The 17,827-nt window shown below is 34.9% G+C and overlaps 1 protein-coding gene across 1 annotated transcript in view; it reads right to left on the bottom strand.

The window, feature by feature from the left end:
* Positions 1-17,827, bottom strand: part of LOC132544436 (guanine nucleotide exchange factor DBS-like) — a 69,258-nt gene that overhangs the window by 29,060 nt on the left and 22,371 nt on the right. The window contains exons 7-9 of the mRNA XM_060208034.1: positions 16,114-16,373; positions 15,460-15,574; positions 14,053-14,175 (exon numbers count right to left, since the gene is read on the bottom strand). Coding sequence (XP_060064017.1) covers positions 14,053-14,175; positions 15,460-15,574; positions 16,114-16,373 — 498 coding nt within the window. The remainder of the gene's footprint in view (positions 1-14,052; positions 14,176-15,459; positions 15,575-16,113; positions 16,374-17,827) is intronic.

The raw sequence follows: 17,827 nt of genomic DNA, 5'->3' as shown, positions 1-17,827 counted from the left end.
GGTATTCACTGGAGATCCTTGTTATGTAGATAGTTCTTAAAATAAGACATGATTATATCCATCTGTAGAACTTCAAAGTAGAAAAAGAGTTACAGGTAAAATGTCTAAAGGAAGTGTTTAAACTTTATTCAATAACACATCAAAAGTATGCAATATTTATGGTAGCATTACATGTATAACTATAGGTGAAACACTTTTAATTACAGCATAAAGAACCATTAAACGTTATCTCAAAACCCAGGTAAAATATGTAAGGGAAGCAACTCCATCACAGATTATATAATAAAACTATAAACAGACTGAAGAAAACATGTTAATGATTTTTACTGAAGTACAGTTATAAGAACAGATTTAATTCCTACCGGATACTGATTTTATCACACTAATCTTTTTGGTTTTATTGAAGCAGTATAGAAACTTGAAAATAACTTAATTGGGTAAAATACTACAGAACCAGATGTGTGGTTGAATCCTATCACGTACAACAGATTCTGATACATTAACCTTATCATAAATACAAGCAATTTTCACACCGACAGACACACAATACATTACAACACCAAGTCTAGATCTTCACCCTAGGTATCTGGTTTGTCTGAAGGAGAGTTTAAAGGGGAAAAGTATTCTGGGGAAAAAAACCACAGAGACTAAGAGTGAGATAACAGACAATGAAGAACTTATCAACTTTCCACTCGGTTTAATACACCTGTTAAAACTCCCACAGAATATATCTGTAATCTGGAATAAAGAACAGATGCCAGAGGCAATAGTTGTGTTATATAACTAATTCTCTGCTGTTTGTGTGAGAGTTTGTGTGACCAGGATGGACCAGACGATCGTGACCATATCAAACCAACCATCTTAATTGTCGTTTAATTATTTATAAGAAATTGTTTTGATTCCCTGATTAAACAAATCCGGTTCCTGAAGCATATGACCTAGTGCATTCACTGACCTCAGATAAGGTCATAGGACAAGGTACAAAGGTCAACAGGTCAATTCATTTTACATGTGTCCAGTTCAGAAATCTACAAGTTTGGTTTTACTTCATTTATGTCCATATATAACAAGATAAAAATCAGTTCCAGTAATTTAGGTAATTCAAAGAAAATATTTACACAAGCCTGTAAATAAATGGTTATGTAGGCCACCAGGGGAGATAATCATCAGCCGCAACAATGTAACTATCCTATGATAAGACCTATAGACTATCTAACTGAACAATGAGCTGTTAGACTCCAGGTTATAAAGAACACAAACTTTAAACTAACAGTGGTAAACGGCTGTCTTACTACTGGCTTTTACTACGGCAAATTATTTTGAAAGATATTGTCACTGTAGTGATATAAGAATGAACCAGAAACAACATTGAAAATAGAATTGATTAAAAAGAAACTTTCTTCACTGTCACATCTTAACTACAATGAATGTCCTGAAAGCTATATCTTTGTGAATCTGACAAGTATACACTGTAGTCAGAATACAGTGGCACAACAGGGATTTGTGTAAGTCTATCTACAATTACCAAATTTAAAATACTGATGATAAGTTACCATGCTTTACGTGATGTTGAGAGGACTTATCACCACCTAAACAAAACACGAAATCTGTACCTTTTGTAAGTAAGAGATTTCTAACTGTTCTATACAGGTAGACAAACACAAACCGTAAAAGCCCACTGTGACAAGAATTACTCATAGTTCTAACGTAGGTGTTTATAATCCTAATGGCTAACTAGATCAATGGATTAGGCTAATCTAAAACTATTGATGTGTTGAGGGTCCAAGGTTTTTTGTTTGTACTATGAAATCTCTGCTTCAGGCTGGGAAACATTTCTTACATAACAGTAACAACATGTGTTCTTAAGACATGGTGACTCCTAAGTTAACCTTAAATATGTTGATCTAATTCAAACCTGAATTACCTGTAGTTCTGACATCTAGTTCCATAAAAGCTTAATTGTAGGTAATGGAAACTAAAATAATATGATACCATTGTATCATTTCCCCAATCCCCAAATCATATCCCAAACTTTGGGACAAAATTCTTTGATAAATTGGCTCAGTCTATTTACTCATGGACAAATCTGATGGCATTCTGAACCAGATAAAGTTTATAAAATCAAGGCCAAAGACAAAACTTACTTCAAATTCATTCAACTATTATACCTATAATGTAGTGTTGTATTTAAAAAGTCACTAAAAACCACAGAAAAAAAGGACAATTTGACTTTTTTACTCTACCTCTTGCATTCTAACTCACCCACCATTCTGTAATTGTACCTACACAGGAGATGAAATACCCCCTAAACGTTTGTTTATAAGACAGGCAATGTAAAACCTCTACTTTCTAAGTCGACTGCATGCTGAGAGTGCTAATTTGTTGTTCTAACTTTAAAAATTGTTCTTGGGGCCTTAATAAGTGATTTAATTTTCTTTCAAAACTCTAATAAAATTCAAACCACCAAAAAGATTTTCAAGTTTCATTTTCTTTTGAGAAACCTTCCAAAAAATACAGAGAAGAAAAAAGAAGATGGGAATTCAATCATGAACTCCAATTTCAAATACCATGTAGAAAGCTAGAAATGCCAAATTGAGACAGACCATTTTATCTTTTCTATCTTACAGTCTGGCCTTTATAGAAATTTTAAAAATGTTCAATTACATCTATTTCAGTTAAGATTTAATTTAAGTTTCAAGTAATTTTAAACACTTGTTGACTAATTCACAAAATTGCTGCCGAACAAACATCAAAGCTAATTTTTCATTAAGTAGTTTAGCAATTTATCAACCACATGAAAAAAAATAGATCAACATATCATAAATGTCTATAGCAAACAAGAACTATTTCTTAAGTGGTCATTTGGTGCCGTCCATTTTATCTGACCTGATCAAGAATTAAGTCACACGATTCTGATGACCTTTTTGGTATGAGGTCAATGAAGAATGTTAATACTATGACAGCACCTGCCTGAGGTCCATAACGTAATACTTGTGTATCTACTAACTGGCTTCAATGATAACACATATATATATAGATATCATCCACTTACAGACAGGTGAACTAATATTACCATTTGCCTAAGGGGCCTCAAGTATGTTATAACATATACTCACACAAGCCAAAAAACACAATGGGTTCCTTATGTCATTGCTAAACAGATACAAAAAAATTTGATCGTTCATTTAAATAAATTTTGCCCAACTTTTCTTTTGAAATTCTATGTCTTGGATAATGTGAAATAAAACATTTATCTAACATGTACACAGTATAAAAACTTCTCCTTGGGAAGGAAATTAACTTGAATAATCAAAAAGTACATAACTTAAATCAATTGATATACAAAGTAAACACAATGGTATATCACATTCCACAATATTCACAAAACTAAAAATCTGAGAACACAAAAAGCTATTAATGTCAAGTTATTTGAAACAACACCCTGGGTGCTTTACGACTAAATACGGCTCTTTTAGCTTCTGTGTGAAGATATTTAACACCACAACACCACACTGGTCATGTATTAGGTATATAAGAATTTTGTAGTAAGAACTTTAACATTGACTGCCCTCTGAGGTAGATATCCCAATAAAACCATATATAATTAATCAGTAAAAAGCACACTATCAGTCTGTGGGGAATGTTTTCCTCTAATGAACTGCAACCAGTTGATAATGAAAACAATGAATTTACAAGGCCCATTTAATCCTCTATCCATGCATCCCCTCCCCTCCTCAGTTTATTTTTAATCTCGTTTTCTGGCTGGGATGGATGAGTGCAAGGAGGCTTATTCTGTGGGAGGGAACAGGCATACTTAAAAAAAAATTGATTTTCTTGTCTGATGAGAAAATCAAACCCTGATGTTCTAAGTAACAGCTGCATGCGTTACCACTATGACATCTGACCAACCATGCATGGAAAATGTAGACAATATACACTTCATAATTCATTAAGCCAGTGTTTCAGAGAGTGAAATAACAGCATTTCCATGCTATCAGACATGCTGAGTCTACTCATGGCCCATTGGGGCGTGTAGAAATATTTTCCACCAGTAATGCAATTTCAAAATATAATGTATTTCTCGCATTTACTACTAAGTCTGTTTTTCATTTCTACTTACCACAATCTGTGTTATCCTATTTCCATTGCTATCTGGACACACATGAAATATAATTCTCCCATCATATGTTAGCCCTGCGTATATTTCCTCATCATCCTCCATCTTGGAAACAAGACAGTGGGCAATTAAATCCAATATTCAAAATTGTTTATGATTCCATTGATTCCTGTCAGATCCTCAACAGGAAAGAGCATCATAGTCCCAAAAGTTCACATTATGACTTATAGTAATTATCAATATGTTCAAACGTTTTGAAGATTAAGATACTTTGAAACCTTAATATGGGATTCTTGTATTACTAAGTCACATTAAGAAATCATGCACTTGTTTTTAATCCCATTAATATTTGAAATAGTAATCTCAGCTTTCACAAAGGAATTGTTGGCACCGTCCTCTGAAAACTTGTCCAAGTTCAGTTTCCCATGAACTTGGCTTTTTAATCTGTTTGTGACATCACAAATGCCGTTAAAATTCACTTCCATGCCAACATATAATCAGTTAAGATTTGGACCTTCCATTCTTGTCATGGGAAATTCTGCTATTCAGAATTCTATTTCAAAATGCTCCAAGAAAACATTGATTTCCACATTTCCATAATCATCATGAATGTCCTGGCTTCTGTCTTCCGATATTATCTTTCAGGAAAGGAAAGGCACTGTTTACGAAGTAATGTCTATTTCTTTTGTCACATCAAGATCATGGTTTAGAAAAGTCTTGTTTCAACAGATACTATAAAGTTTGGTATATATAGTCTCTTTACCTCCACGATCTTCATTAATCCAATGATAATGAAAAACTCTTTAACCTGTGTGTATTTCACTACAACCACAAAATTTAAGTCTGTTACATACTTTTAAAATAGATAAGCTTGTTACTATTAAAAACACTCTCAGTGAGTAGATAGTTGGTTTGTTAATCCAAAGTGGCTGTAGTTTAATTAGGTAAACAAACTGTACACTGATCTTCCTGTGTCAGGTATAGGAGACTCAAAATGCTGATAAAAGCTGTTTCCCAATATCAACAATACTCATGTACATATGTAGGCATTATGTTAATCTGTTAAGATACAACATCAACATCAGAAGCTCCTCCCAATGGGTCTAAAATTAACTGTCCATTTCACTCACAGAGTTCATCAAAAATCAAAGTTTTTCTAAGGTATTAAACCTTTAGAGAGGAAATGTTTGTGTTTGTATTTAATTCAAACTGGTTTGCTTACTTACTGTTCAAAAGTTCTTTGTAAATTTTCAATTTATGTCTTCAAATTTTGTTGTTCAGAATAAGGTCAAGTCTTCTATGTTTAAATTCAAAAGGACAATTTCGATTTATTTTATGCAATATCTTAACTTTTGACAACCAATGAAATTATTATCTTACTTAATGAAATCAATCTTATGTTCAAATTTGATATATGAAATCCACAATAGCTTTTAAGCAATCTGTTCTTGAATTTTTTCTCGTCAGTAAGAATGCCAATAGATGTGTCTAGTACACTTTACCAAATGGATATTTAATTTTCCAATAAAAGATACACTATCTAATACAGGATATGATCACTCTTTAGTTTTTTTTTTTTCGATTCTGGCTAAGAAATCATATTTCAATTAAACGAATGAAATATCTTTTTTATCAGCCTTCAAATCTTTCTACAATCCACGGTAGCTTGTGTGAATTTCTAAAAAGCTGCACCTGCATCTAGGTCACATTTTCATAATGTGATGTCGTCATGACAACAAAAAGGTGTGATAATCCAGCTAGTTCTCATCTTCAGCAATGCTTTGCAGTGTAGAATTTTTACAAAAGAATTCAAATGCAGACAGAGAATTCAGTCACAGTCTAACAATTTTATCCCCTAATTACTTCCGGTACATCCCAAGAACATTGCTGATCACAGTTTTGAAAGACGTGACAGAACATCAATCAGCATTATGACATGAAAATTCCGAAAAAGAAATATTTGTAATATAACAGAATTTGAGTTGGTATTGTCATTGAAGACACCACTTTGAACCCATCACAATATTGTCATTGTCTCCTTACTAGGATGTGATTTGGCATCAAAACTGCTGTAGATATGTGGCACAAGTATATACACATCATATTACAAAACGCTTTTCATCTACACCTGAGTGTGAGGCTGGATCGATTATCAGAAACGGTTACGTAGTTCATCACATCAATTATGTAACCAAGTGTGTTATGTATTAACTTGTCCCATGTCTAGAGCTGTCTCTGATCTCCTCAAGCCTACATTTAGTCTACAATCTTCTGTTTCTTACTGTACAGGTCACTGTGTTGCGAAAAATCTAATATCCTTTAAAAATCTTTTCCTTTCCTTCTTTTCCCATAAATCTTTTTGTATCCTTGGACAACAAACTTTCTTCAAAAAAAGCCTTTGAATCTGTTCCTTAGATTCTTTAACAACTTTTTATTCTTTCAAAAGGTTTCTTGGACATGTGTACTTAACTTTGTATTCCTCCGAACAATTTCTTGAATATCTCTCGTTAAATTCCTTGTAGATTTCCTGATTATCTTTGCTTTCCTTAAAGATATGTCAACAAGTTCATTATTTCGTTGATTTAGAACAAAAATTTCACTGAAAATTGAATTTTTGCTCCAAAGTCCTCTAATATCTGTTTTGATGAAATACTACCGTCCGATTTCCATTGCCCGCTGGTAAAATGAAATGCCATTAATTTCGTTGTTGACACAGTTTAAGATGTTTGATTTCATCTCCAACACCTCTATACGAACCTATCCGAGTCCAAATTAAATAGTCTAGTATTAAGAAAACCAATTTTAAATTTCTATTATATCCAATTGGTGATGTAATTAGGATTTGGTCACAAGTGGGCTGTCTGTCTTTGACTGGACACAGACTGACCGACCGAATTCGTCCAAATAATACAAAACACCATTAGGCAGCCCTTCCAATGGAATTTCAAGATAATGTTCACATGTCAAATAATCGTAAAATTGTCTGAGCTTTCAGTAGTCAGCTCTCATGCCCGTAGGTGACATGTATTTCTGCTATAAACCACTTTTGGTAGGTATGTGTAATAAACATATATAAAACTGCGAGAAGCCTCAAGCTGGAACGTCAGGTCAAATGAACTATACACCACACTCTAACTATATATATATATACCCAATATGGCTTAATAATTGAACGCATTCTTTATTTATAAATCCAATTTGTCGGTCTAAAGTTAGTATTTTACCATTAGATATATATCTCAGTCCATGTAGTATTATGTGTAGCTTTAAACATCCACTCAGCATGTATAAAATAGTTCCGCAGATCCAATACCACATTAGGCAAGATACAAATCAGTGTGAAAATATATACTTCATGTTATCCAGGTATTGCAGTCAGCGTATCAATTCTTTTTAATCAAATATCTTTTTTCAATTCATATTTCAATAAAATAAAGTTTCCAATAATGAATATGTCTTCACCTGTCAAAAAGAATAACCTGTTTTGTCTTCACCTGTCGAAATAAAGTTCAATAAAGAATATGTCTTCACCTGTCGAAATAAAGTTTCCAATAAAGAATATGTCTTCACCTGTCGAAATAAAGTTCCCAATAAAGAATATGTCTTCACCTGTCGAAATAAAGTTCCCAATAAAGAATATGTCTTCACCTGTCAAAATAAAGTTCCCAATAAAGAATATGTCTTCACCTGTCAAAATAAAGTTCCCAATAAAGAATATGTCTTCACCTGTCAAAATAAAGTTCCCAATAAAGAATATGTCTTCACCTGTCAAAATAAAGTTCCCAATAATGAATATGTCTTCACCTGTCGAAATAATGTTTTCTTGATTACAGTTTAAATGTTTTTTCCTTGTGAAATATTCAAGAAAAGAGTGATAACAAAGTCAGCAATTCCACCGTGAAATATTAAAATGCACAATACACACTAAATTTGAATATTTCCTCCAATATGACATAATTAGTTAATCCAACTGTTACATCTTTTGTCAAGACATTTAGTTTAGAGCTTCTACCACCAACAAAGTATTCAGCTGGTATCCCTGTTTATATATATAAAAATATCACTTCTTCAGAAATGTATGTTTATCGATCACTGATATTCCACATGGCATGTAAACAATTTGAGTCACATGATTGTACAAAGGATTTCAAAATTTACAGTTCATGGTTGATCCAACATCGAGTTGAAAGTGAACTGCTTTACATGAAATAATTTTCTTAATAAACACACTGAGTTTCTTTCCACATCATATCCTCTGCTTGTTTGTCAAATCATGTCAACACTGTCACAGATAAGGTAACCTACCTAATCATATCCTCATCCTAACACCCTGTTTATCAATATCAGACTGACTTCCTTTCTCAGACTGTGATATTCCACAAAGAAAACCAGTACTGTCTATATACCGACAAACTTCATTAAATGGTAAACATGCTTAAAATTTGATTGTTTTTAATTATTCATCTTTGGCCCTGGAGGATCATGGGAAGTATACAGACCTTACAGAAAACATTCAATACCTTAACATTAATATTAAAATCCTTACATACTCATCAGAAATTAATTTGTCCTTTCTATTAAAAAAAAAACATGTATATCATGAAGATTTCTTTTTCCACCAACTTTTTATTTTAGAAATTACTTGGGACATTTACCGTAATCACCTTTCAAGTAATTGATTTTCGTTTAAAGAAGAAAGAAAAAAATAATTGGTCGATTTTGGAGTTACACTTATACCGGTTGGATAAACATCAGTACAATTGATTTTTTTTCTTCAGTCATGCAACAAGACTCAATATAAAAGCACGACAATAGTTTTTCTATACTTCTGAGCTCATTGGTTTTGAAACATTTTTAACGTTTTGAATGTGGGTGTTTAATTTCTTGTTAACATTTTGGACTTTTGATTCTGTAGTTGGTGCCTTTGTTACTATATAAATGTTCCATTGTATCAAAAACTGCCGGACTCTATGCTTGACAAATGGCTCCACTCAAAGTCATTTTTGGACAAACGATTTCATCATAGTTATTTTTACTGCATTTATAAAACGTAAGTACTGATCTATCACAGAAAGTTTTATGACTTCAATATGTCAGATTATTTGATCAATTTATTTCTGCATATTTCAGAAGAAGTCACATGATGCTAAATAAGAATACCATTAGCTAAAATTTTATTTTATTTTTAGTTTGTATGGTACTTTACACATAAGAATTACTTCCCTTGTTTACAGTGCTAAAACATACCTTATTTTTATCTGTTTTTCCAATATGTTAAGAATATTTAGAAGACAGAAGATGATTAAGACTGACTATCATGTATGAATTTTAGTCCAATAAAGAACTCTTTTTTTAAATGAGACTCGTACCCTAGTACGGAAGGATACAGCCTTAATTCATTGCAATATCAGATCACAAGAGGATGTTTCAGCAAGTTACACAGATTTGTAAGTGGCATTCACAACAGTGAATGTTTAAAATGTCAAAAACAAAGTAAAAATCTTATTTCTTTTCCCAAATATATTCTCTATCAAATAAAAGTATTTCATATATGCTTTGGGTATACATTTTTTTGTCGTCATCAGATACAATGGCATTGAATCATCACAATGACCTACAGGTAGCAATTTCCATCAACCACATCTGAAGACAACTGAACAGCACAGCATTAATTTTCACCATGATCAGTCTTCTTCCCTTATCCATCATGGCAGTTTGGTTTCTACAATTATTTTTGTTATCAGAATGTAGCCAATTACCTAAGGCACAATGGATAACACCTACAATGAATTAATCTACTGCAGATCCTGTTACCACAGAAATAAATCAATACAGCACCCATTATGTAGATTAACCTAGTTTTGTTGGGTCAGATTTAATTGGGTACACAGTACATTGTTATAATTGTATTAATTTTCCCAAATGGGCCAGCTGACACCCACATGTCATACACTTTCTAGGATCTGCAGCCAGCACTGAAACTATTATGTTTACTACTTTAAGGAAAACACACATTATATCACATAACTCAGTGGGGAGGAGAGTGGAGTTTACTTATTACAAGACAAGGGGACATGATATTTGATAACACTTAATTCTTTCTGAAGCTACCATCATCTTGATAGTGCTTATTACCATCATCAGTTGATTGCCAGAGAGATAATTAATTTTTAAAATGTACTGTAAAATTATAAATTTTTGAGGGGGATTTATTTTCATTGATTTTGTTGGTAAGATAATCCTTGAATTAATACGTCCACAAATTGTTAACTAGTATAAGCAAATCTATTGGGCTATATCTATCTATAAACTTATGTGTCCACGAAAAAAATATTTTAAAAAAAAGTGAAAATTGAGTCCCACAAAAACCTATGATTTTACAGTACTTTATTTGATTCAGCTTAATTACCAGATTATGTCGGGAAATAAGCCCACCTACATATAAGGAAAAAAAGAGCACAGACACAAGACAAGGTAGACAAACAGAAAATCAACAAGTTGTAAATGGTGCAAGAAAACAACTTTAGTCTCAATCTTCAAACAATAACATCTCTGGGTCTGAAACAAACCTTTAGTTGTAACCTTCCTATCATGTAGTGAGAGGCAGCAGGTCCATAACCTTTTCTCAAATGTACTTACTACCATAAGTGGTTTACCACAGTCTAAACATTTATTCTGCAATCCAATCTCAACATTTTTCTGCAATATACCCTTGGCACCAATTCACAAACCAAGATTATACTCAAAGTTGACATTTGGTCTGATTACAAGAAAATGATTTCAAATTATGTGTTGGAAATTCTACTTATTCTGGAGCAGAACAGGGTGGACTACAACTGAATAGGTAATTCTACCAAGACTGGAGCAGATTGGAGGTGGGCTACAACTTAATAGGTAATTCTACCAAGACTGGAGCAGATTGGGGGTGGGCTACAACTTGATAGGTAATTCTACCAAGACTGGAGCAGATTGGGGGTGGGCTACAACTTAATAGGTAATTCTACCAAGACTGGAGCAGATTGGGGGTGGGATACAACTTAATAGGTAATTCTACCAAGACTGGAGCAGATAGGAGGTGGGCTACAACTTAATAGGTAATTCTACCAAGACTGGAGCAGATTGGGGGGGCTACAACTTAATAGGTAATTCTACCAAGACTGGAGCAGATTGGGGGTGGGCTACAACTTAATAGGTAATTCTACCAAGACTGGAGCAGATTGGGGGTGGGCTACAACTTAATAGGTAATTCTACCAAGACTGGAGCAGATTGGGGGTGGGCTACAACTTAATAGGTAATTCTACCAAGACTGGAGCAGATTGGGGGTGGGCTACAACTTGATAGATAATTCTACCAAGACTGGAGCAGATTGGGGGTGGGCTACAACTACTACCAAGACTGGAGCAGATTGGGGGTGGGATACAACTTAATAGGTAATTCTACCAAGACTGGAGCAGATTGGGGGTGGGCTACAACTTAATAGGTAATTCTACCAAGACTGGAGCAGATTGGGGGTGGGCTACAACTTGATAGATAATTCTACCAAGACTGGAGCAGATTGGGGGTGGGATACAACTTAATAGGTAATTCTACCAAGACTGGAGCAGATTGGGGGAGGGCTACAACTTAATAGGTAATTCTACCAAGACTGGAGCAGATTGGGGGTGGGCTACAACTTAATAGGTAATTCTACCAAGACTGGAGCAGATTGGGGGTGGGCTACAACTTAATAGGTAATTCTACCAAGACTGGAGCAGATTGGGGGTGGGCTACAACTTGATAGATAATTCTACCAAGACTGGAGCATATTGGGGGTGGGATACAACTTAATAGGTAATTCTACCAAGACTGGAGCAGATTGGGGGAGCAGATTGGGGGTGGGCTACAACTTGATAGATAATTCTACCAAGACTGGAGCAGATTGGGGGTGGGCTACAACTTGATAGATAATTCTACCAAGACTGGAGCAGATTGGGGGTGGGCTACAACTTGATAGGTAATTCTACCAAGACTGGAGCAGATTGGGGGTGGGCTACAACTTGATAGGTAATTCTACCAAGACTGGAGCAGAACAGGGTGGACTACAACTGAATAGGTAATTCTACCAAGACTGGAGCAGATTGGGGGTGGGCTACAACTTGATAGGTAATTCTACCAAGACTGGAGCAGATTGGGGGTGGGCTACAACTTGATAGGTAATTCTACCAAGACTGGAGCAGATTGGGGGTGGGCTACAACTTAATAGGTAATTCTACCAAGACTGGAGCAGATTGGGGGTGGGCTACAACTTAATAGGTAACAACTTAATAGGTAATTCTACCCAGACTAGAGCAGATTGGGGGTGGGCTACAACTGAATAGGTAATTCTACCAAGACTGGAGCAGATTGGAGGTGGGCTACAACTTAATAGGTAATTCTACCAAGACTGGAGCAGATTGGAGGTGGGCTACAACTTAATAGATAATTCTACCAAGACTGGAGCAGATTGGGGGTGGGCTACAACTTAATAGGTAATTCTACCAAGACTGGAGCAGATTGGGGGTGGGCTACAACTTAATAGGTAATTCTACCAAGACTGGAGCAGATTGGGGGTGGGCTACAACTTGATAGGTAATTCTACCAAGACTGGAGCAGATTGGGGGTGGGCTACAACTTGATAGGTAATTCTACCAAGACTGGAGCAGATTGGGGGTGGGCTACAACTTAATAGGTAATTCTACCAAGACTGGAGCAGATTGGGGGTGGGCTACAACTTAATAGGTAATTCTACCAAGACTGGAGCAGATTGGGGGTGGGCTACAACTTAATAGGTAATTCTACCAAGACTGGAGCAGATTGGGGTGGGCTACAACTTGAATAGGTAATTCTACCAAGACTGGAGCAGATTGGGGGTGGGCTACAACTTAATAGGTAATTCTACCAAGACTGGAGCAGATTGGAGGTGGGCTACAACTTAATAGGTAATTCTACCAAGACTGGAGCAGAACAGGGTGGACTACAACTGAATAGGTAATTCTACCAAGACTGGAGCAGATTGGGGGTGGGCTACAACTGAATAGGTAATTCTACCAAGACTGGAGCAGATTGGAGGTGGGCTACAACTTAATAGGTAATTCTACCAAGACTGGAGCAGAACAGGGTGGACTACAACTGAATAGGTAATTCTACCAAGACTGGAGCAGATTGGGGGTGGGCTACAACTGAATAGGTAATTCTACCAAGACTGGAGCAGATTGGAGGTGGGCTACAACTTAATAGGTAATTCTACCAAGACTGGAGCAGAACAGGGTGGACTACAACTGAATAGGTAATTCTACCAAGACTGGAGCAGAACAGGGTGGACTACAACTGAATAGGTAATTCTACCAAGACTGGAGCAGATTGGGGGTGGGCTACAACTTAATAGGTAATTCTACCAAGACTGGAGCAGATTGGGGGTGGGCTACAACTTGATAGGTAATTCTACCAAGACTGGAGCAGATTGGGGGTGGGCTACAACTTGATAGGTAATTCTACCAAGACTGGAGCAGATTGGGGGTGGGCTACAACTTAATAGGTAATTCTACCCAGACTGGAGCAGATTGGGGGTGGGCTACAACTTAATAGGTAATTCTACCCAGACTAGAGCAGATTAGGGGGGGGGGAAGGGCTACAACTTAATAGATAATTCTACCCAGACTGGAGCAGATTGGGGGTTGGTTTTTTTACCAGACATAAGGCTATGGCCAGATTAAAATTGTAAATTAGGGCTGTACAAATGAAACCCTGGTTACTGTATATCTCAACATACCTCTAGTCTGAGCTGAGTTCAAAGTCACTGAGTCAGTAACAAACTACTGGTGTGACCTGAAGACATGTGACACAATGTAACAGAAAGACATTACAATCAATAGAAAAAGGATGTTTGATTTAGATATTATGAGGAAGAGTACACTACCTTGGCCTGCTCTTCAAATGTGTTGAAGCTATGGATGAGTGTCTCCACCTGTTGAAGTGTCTCTCCTGTGTCTGACATTGCTTTTTCCAGCTCCTCCATCCGTTGATCATAGCTGTACTGAAACTGAGGCAAAAACAATCCCGATGACACGGTGAGGAGGCCAAGAAATGTTAGGACAATCAGCTATATCCACACAAACTTTATTAAGTTCCCAAATCTAAAATTCAATTAAACTTTGAAATAAAACTAGAGTATCAATGAAACAGATACATGGTCCCTGAAAAAAAACTTTATTGGACATAAAAAGGACAATAATTCTATAATTAAGGTGTTACAGGCCATGAAATTAGTATACTGCATATTCTCTTAGTATGACCAATATATACACCAAGTTTCATGCAAGCAAAGTTATTCTCATAACACAAAATTGTAACAAAGGCAATAACTTTGTACTGAGGGGTCATGGGCTCTGATTTTGCAACACTTGCTTTTTGTATGACTGATGTATACATCACCTTTCAATATCCTAGTTTAATTGCCAGCAAAGTAATGCTTCAGACACAAAATCTTAACAAAGGGCAATAACTCTCTAATTAAGGGCTTGCATTGTAAACTATTGTAAATAGATATTGTCTTCGTATGATCCTTGTATCCACCAAGAATCATTATCTTCGTTTAAATAAAAGCAATTTAAAAGTTTGCTCTAGTCACAAAATTTTTACAAATGACAATAACTAAGTAATTAAAGGGTTGTGGGCATGGAATTTGGTGCACTGCACATTGTCTTTTGAATGATCAAAGCATAAACCAAGTTTCATTATCCTTATGTATATGGAAGCAAAGTTATGCTGCGGACACAAAACATTTAACCAAGGGCAGTAACTCTGTTACTGAGGAGTCAAGGGCACTGAATTTGGTACACTTTGTATGGCTAATGTATACACCAAGTTTCATAATCTTTGCCTAAATTTGCACAGAAGGATGGACAAGGTGGAGACTATATGCTGCTCACCCTTCCCTCCCATCCCACTTCAAATTGATCAATATGGATTTCTTGTGTATATTTCAGAATGCTAGAACTATAATCCAAAAAGCTTTCTTTTTTTCAACTTCACAAATACAGATCCACAACATATCAAATCAATATGTGGACCAGTGATCATTTTAATACAATGTATGAATTAAAAAGATTATTGAAGTTAATGTTATTTCATCACATCAAAAATTACTTTCTTGTAAAGTGAATGTAGTTAGAAATGTTCTTCAATTATTTGGAATTTCATAAATAATGAAATGGCATCACAACAACATAATATCTCATTTTCCATACATTATCCCAGTGCAATTTTTGGTTAGTTTTTAACTTTAATTTTTTCAAGTATGATATGTTGATTAAAATGTTCTTACCAGTTTGAATTCTTCTTCAAATTGTCGCAGCTGTAGTGACTGCTTGAGACGTTTTTCATGAACCTCCCAGAATCTCTCAAAATTTGATTTAGTCTCTTCTAGTTGCATCAGCAGTCTAGAAATAAAGTAAATAATTATAATCAAAATGTATTGATCCTAGCCAAAGTGTAAACAAAAATTTGTATACAAATAAAATAGCGATATGTCATACTATTGTCCTGATTCCAGAATCCAACCTTGAAGGAAAGGATTTTTATAAAGTCTAAGAATTGAGCTTCATTCAAAGTCTTAGCTAAAAGATGGAGCTTGATTAAGAAAAACTTAATGAAAGAAAGTGATCTAAACTCAAGTCTAAAACAAAAAAAAGTAAGCTCTTAAATATCAAAAGTGTAATATAAGAAACTGATCCAAATGTAAATAAGAGCTTGATGCAAAGTCTAACAAAGTAATGGCACTAATTATCCTGAACTCTAATCAAAGAAATGAAACAAGATTCAAATTTATTTCTAATTACAATTTAAATAAGAGGAATTAATGAGATAAATTAAATACAGCCGAAATGCAAAATTCTATTTACAATTCATCATCTGATCGCTGAGAGGCAATTTCACAAGACAAATGTAACAATCAAGCAACAGTTCTCTTTAATTATACCTCTCTAGATTGAGAACATGAGTTTGATGTATCAGAGGTGTGCGAGGGTTATCCCCCTTGATACAGCTCAGAATGGTCTTTCCGTGATCATCAGAGGACATTAAATCGTTTATTATTTCTTTTCGACCCATTATGTGGTCATGGATGAGTGTTTCTGTTCCTTTCACATCATTGGGAACCTCCATTTCCTGAAATTTCTTCACAAGGACAGCTATTGCCGTGGCTATTTTCTCACTGTTGGTGGAGAACTTCTCAACAGCCTATAAAGACAATTATAATTACATGTAAATCATCAAACCCAAGAAATTCCTCTTTTTGTCAAATTAATGAAAAAATATAAAATCAATCTTCTACTAGTTTTTATAGTTGTTTTATCAATTAATATCAAGAAGAAAACAGAAATGTGTTGTTATCAATGATTATAAAAACTGTTATTGTTGAAAATTATCTAAAATTCCTTACATTTTTTATGTGATTGTTTGATATGTTGTAAACTTTACAGGTCAATACTGTGTCATATTGTAATAGAGATTTTCTAAAATACATTAACACTCAATGTAAGGTAACAATATTAGTTTACAAATTGGGATCAGCAGAGTTATTTCCCTTGATTTTTTTTTTTATTATTATTGTATTGTCATTCAGACAGTGTTATGAGCAGACTTTGGCAGATTCTTATGACAGGCGGATTTTCTGTTAAAACCAATGAAATTTTTTTTAATATCTAATATGTAGAGGTTAAGCTGGCTTGTATTTTATACATGCAGGCCTTAATTAAATAGCACAGTACATCCATGAAAGTATGAAACTAATAAATTGATATTAACCATCACAGAAATTACTGACGTGGAGTTGAATTGTATCTGACACAAGTAAAGTTCCATTATGATATCAAACAAGAACAATCCAGCACAACCAACAAAGTTATTGATCCGACGTCATGGCAGACTAGCCACAGATTTTTACTACACCTCAGTTCTAGAAATCTAGTTAGTGCTGAGCTTCTTGAAATGATCAGAACCACTGATATGTCATCATAATGTCTACATTTATATTCTCACATTAAACAAATTATACATCATTATTGACTGGACTATGATTTTAATTTGTTGAAATATCATCCCGGCTCCAATTAAAATGTAAAATTTTAAATGATGAATTATTCTTGTTACTTCTATTTTCCCATAAATTTCAATTTTGGATGAATGAAAGTTTTATCACCTCATTTATTGTACAAACTCAGAGAGAGAGAGAGAATTTCACTCTCCATGGAAGACATCCAAATCACTAGCTGCTATTGATCTCTATGCACAACCGACACACTGCACCAGAAAACCAAGGCCTGACTATAAACAGCCTTACAACCACAATGAGTGATACTTCAAAAATGTATTTTACATTCATATTATCATTTGAACAACAAAGACAATAAAAGAATATATCATTTATCAGATTTACTTAATGCTATGTATCTATCTTCCAGTAAGCCCAGGGGACCAACACACAGGATCGGACTAAAAGTTGGGGAAGGGCAAGGGGGTTTGGTTGGTTTGTTTGTCAGGTTTTTCCATCTTTGTGACTCCTCCCATTCCTAGGTATTGTCTCATTCACAAAAGTCAGTGTTCTGACAACATTAGGGGGCGACCTGCAACCATTTGTAGCAGTGAACGTTTGATTATGCTAGTTTTAGCAGGTGGCTCTGGGGTCTAATACT

Source organism: Ylistrum balloti, unplaced genomic scaffold, assembly GCF_031769215.1.
Source record: "Ylistrum balloti isolate Yb309-2 unplaced genomic scaffold, AGI_CSIRO_Ybal_v1 Utg369798, whole genome shotgun sequence".
NCBI lineage: Eukaryota > Metazoa > Mollusca > Bivalvia > Pectinida > Pectinidae > Ylistrum > Ylistrum balloti.
The sequence above is the reverse complement of the archived record's forward strand: the minus strand, read 5'-3'. Positions and strand labels throughout refer to the sequence as shown.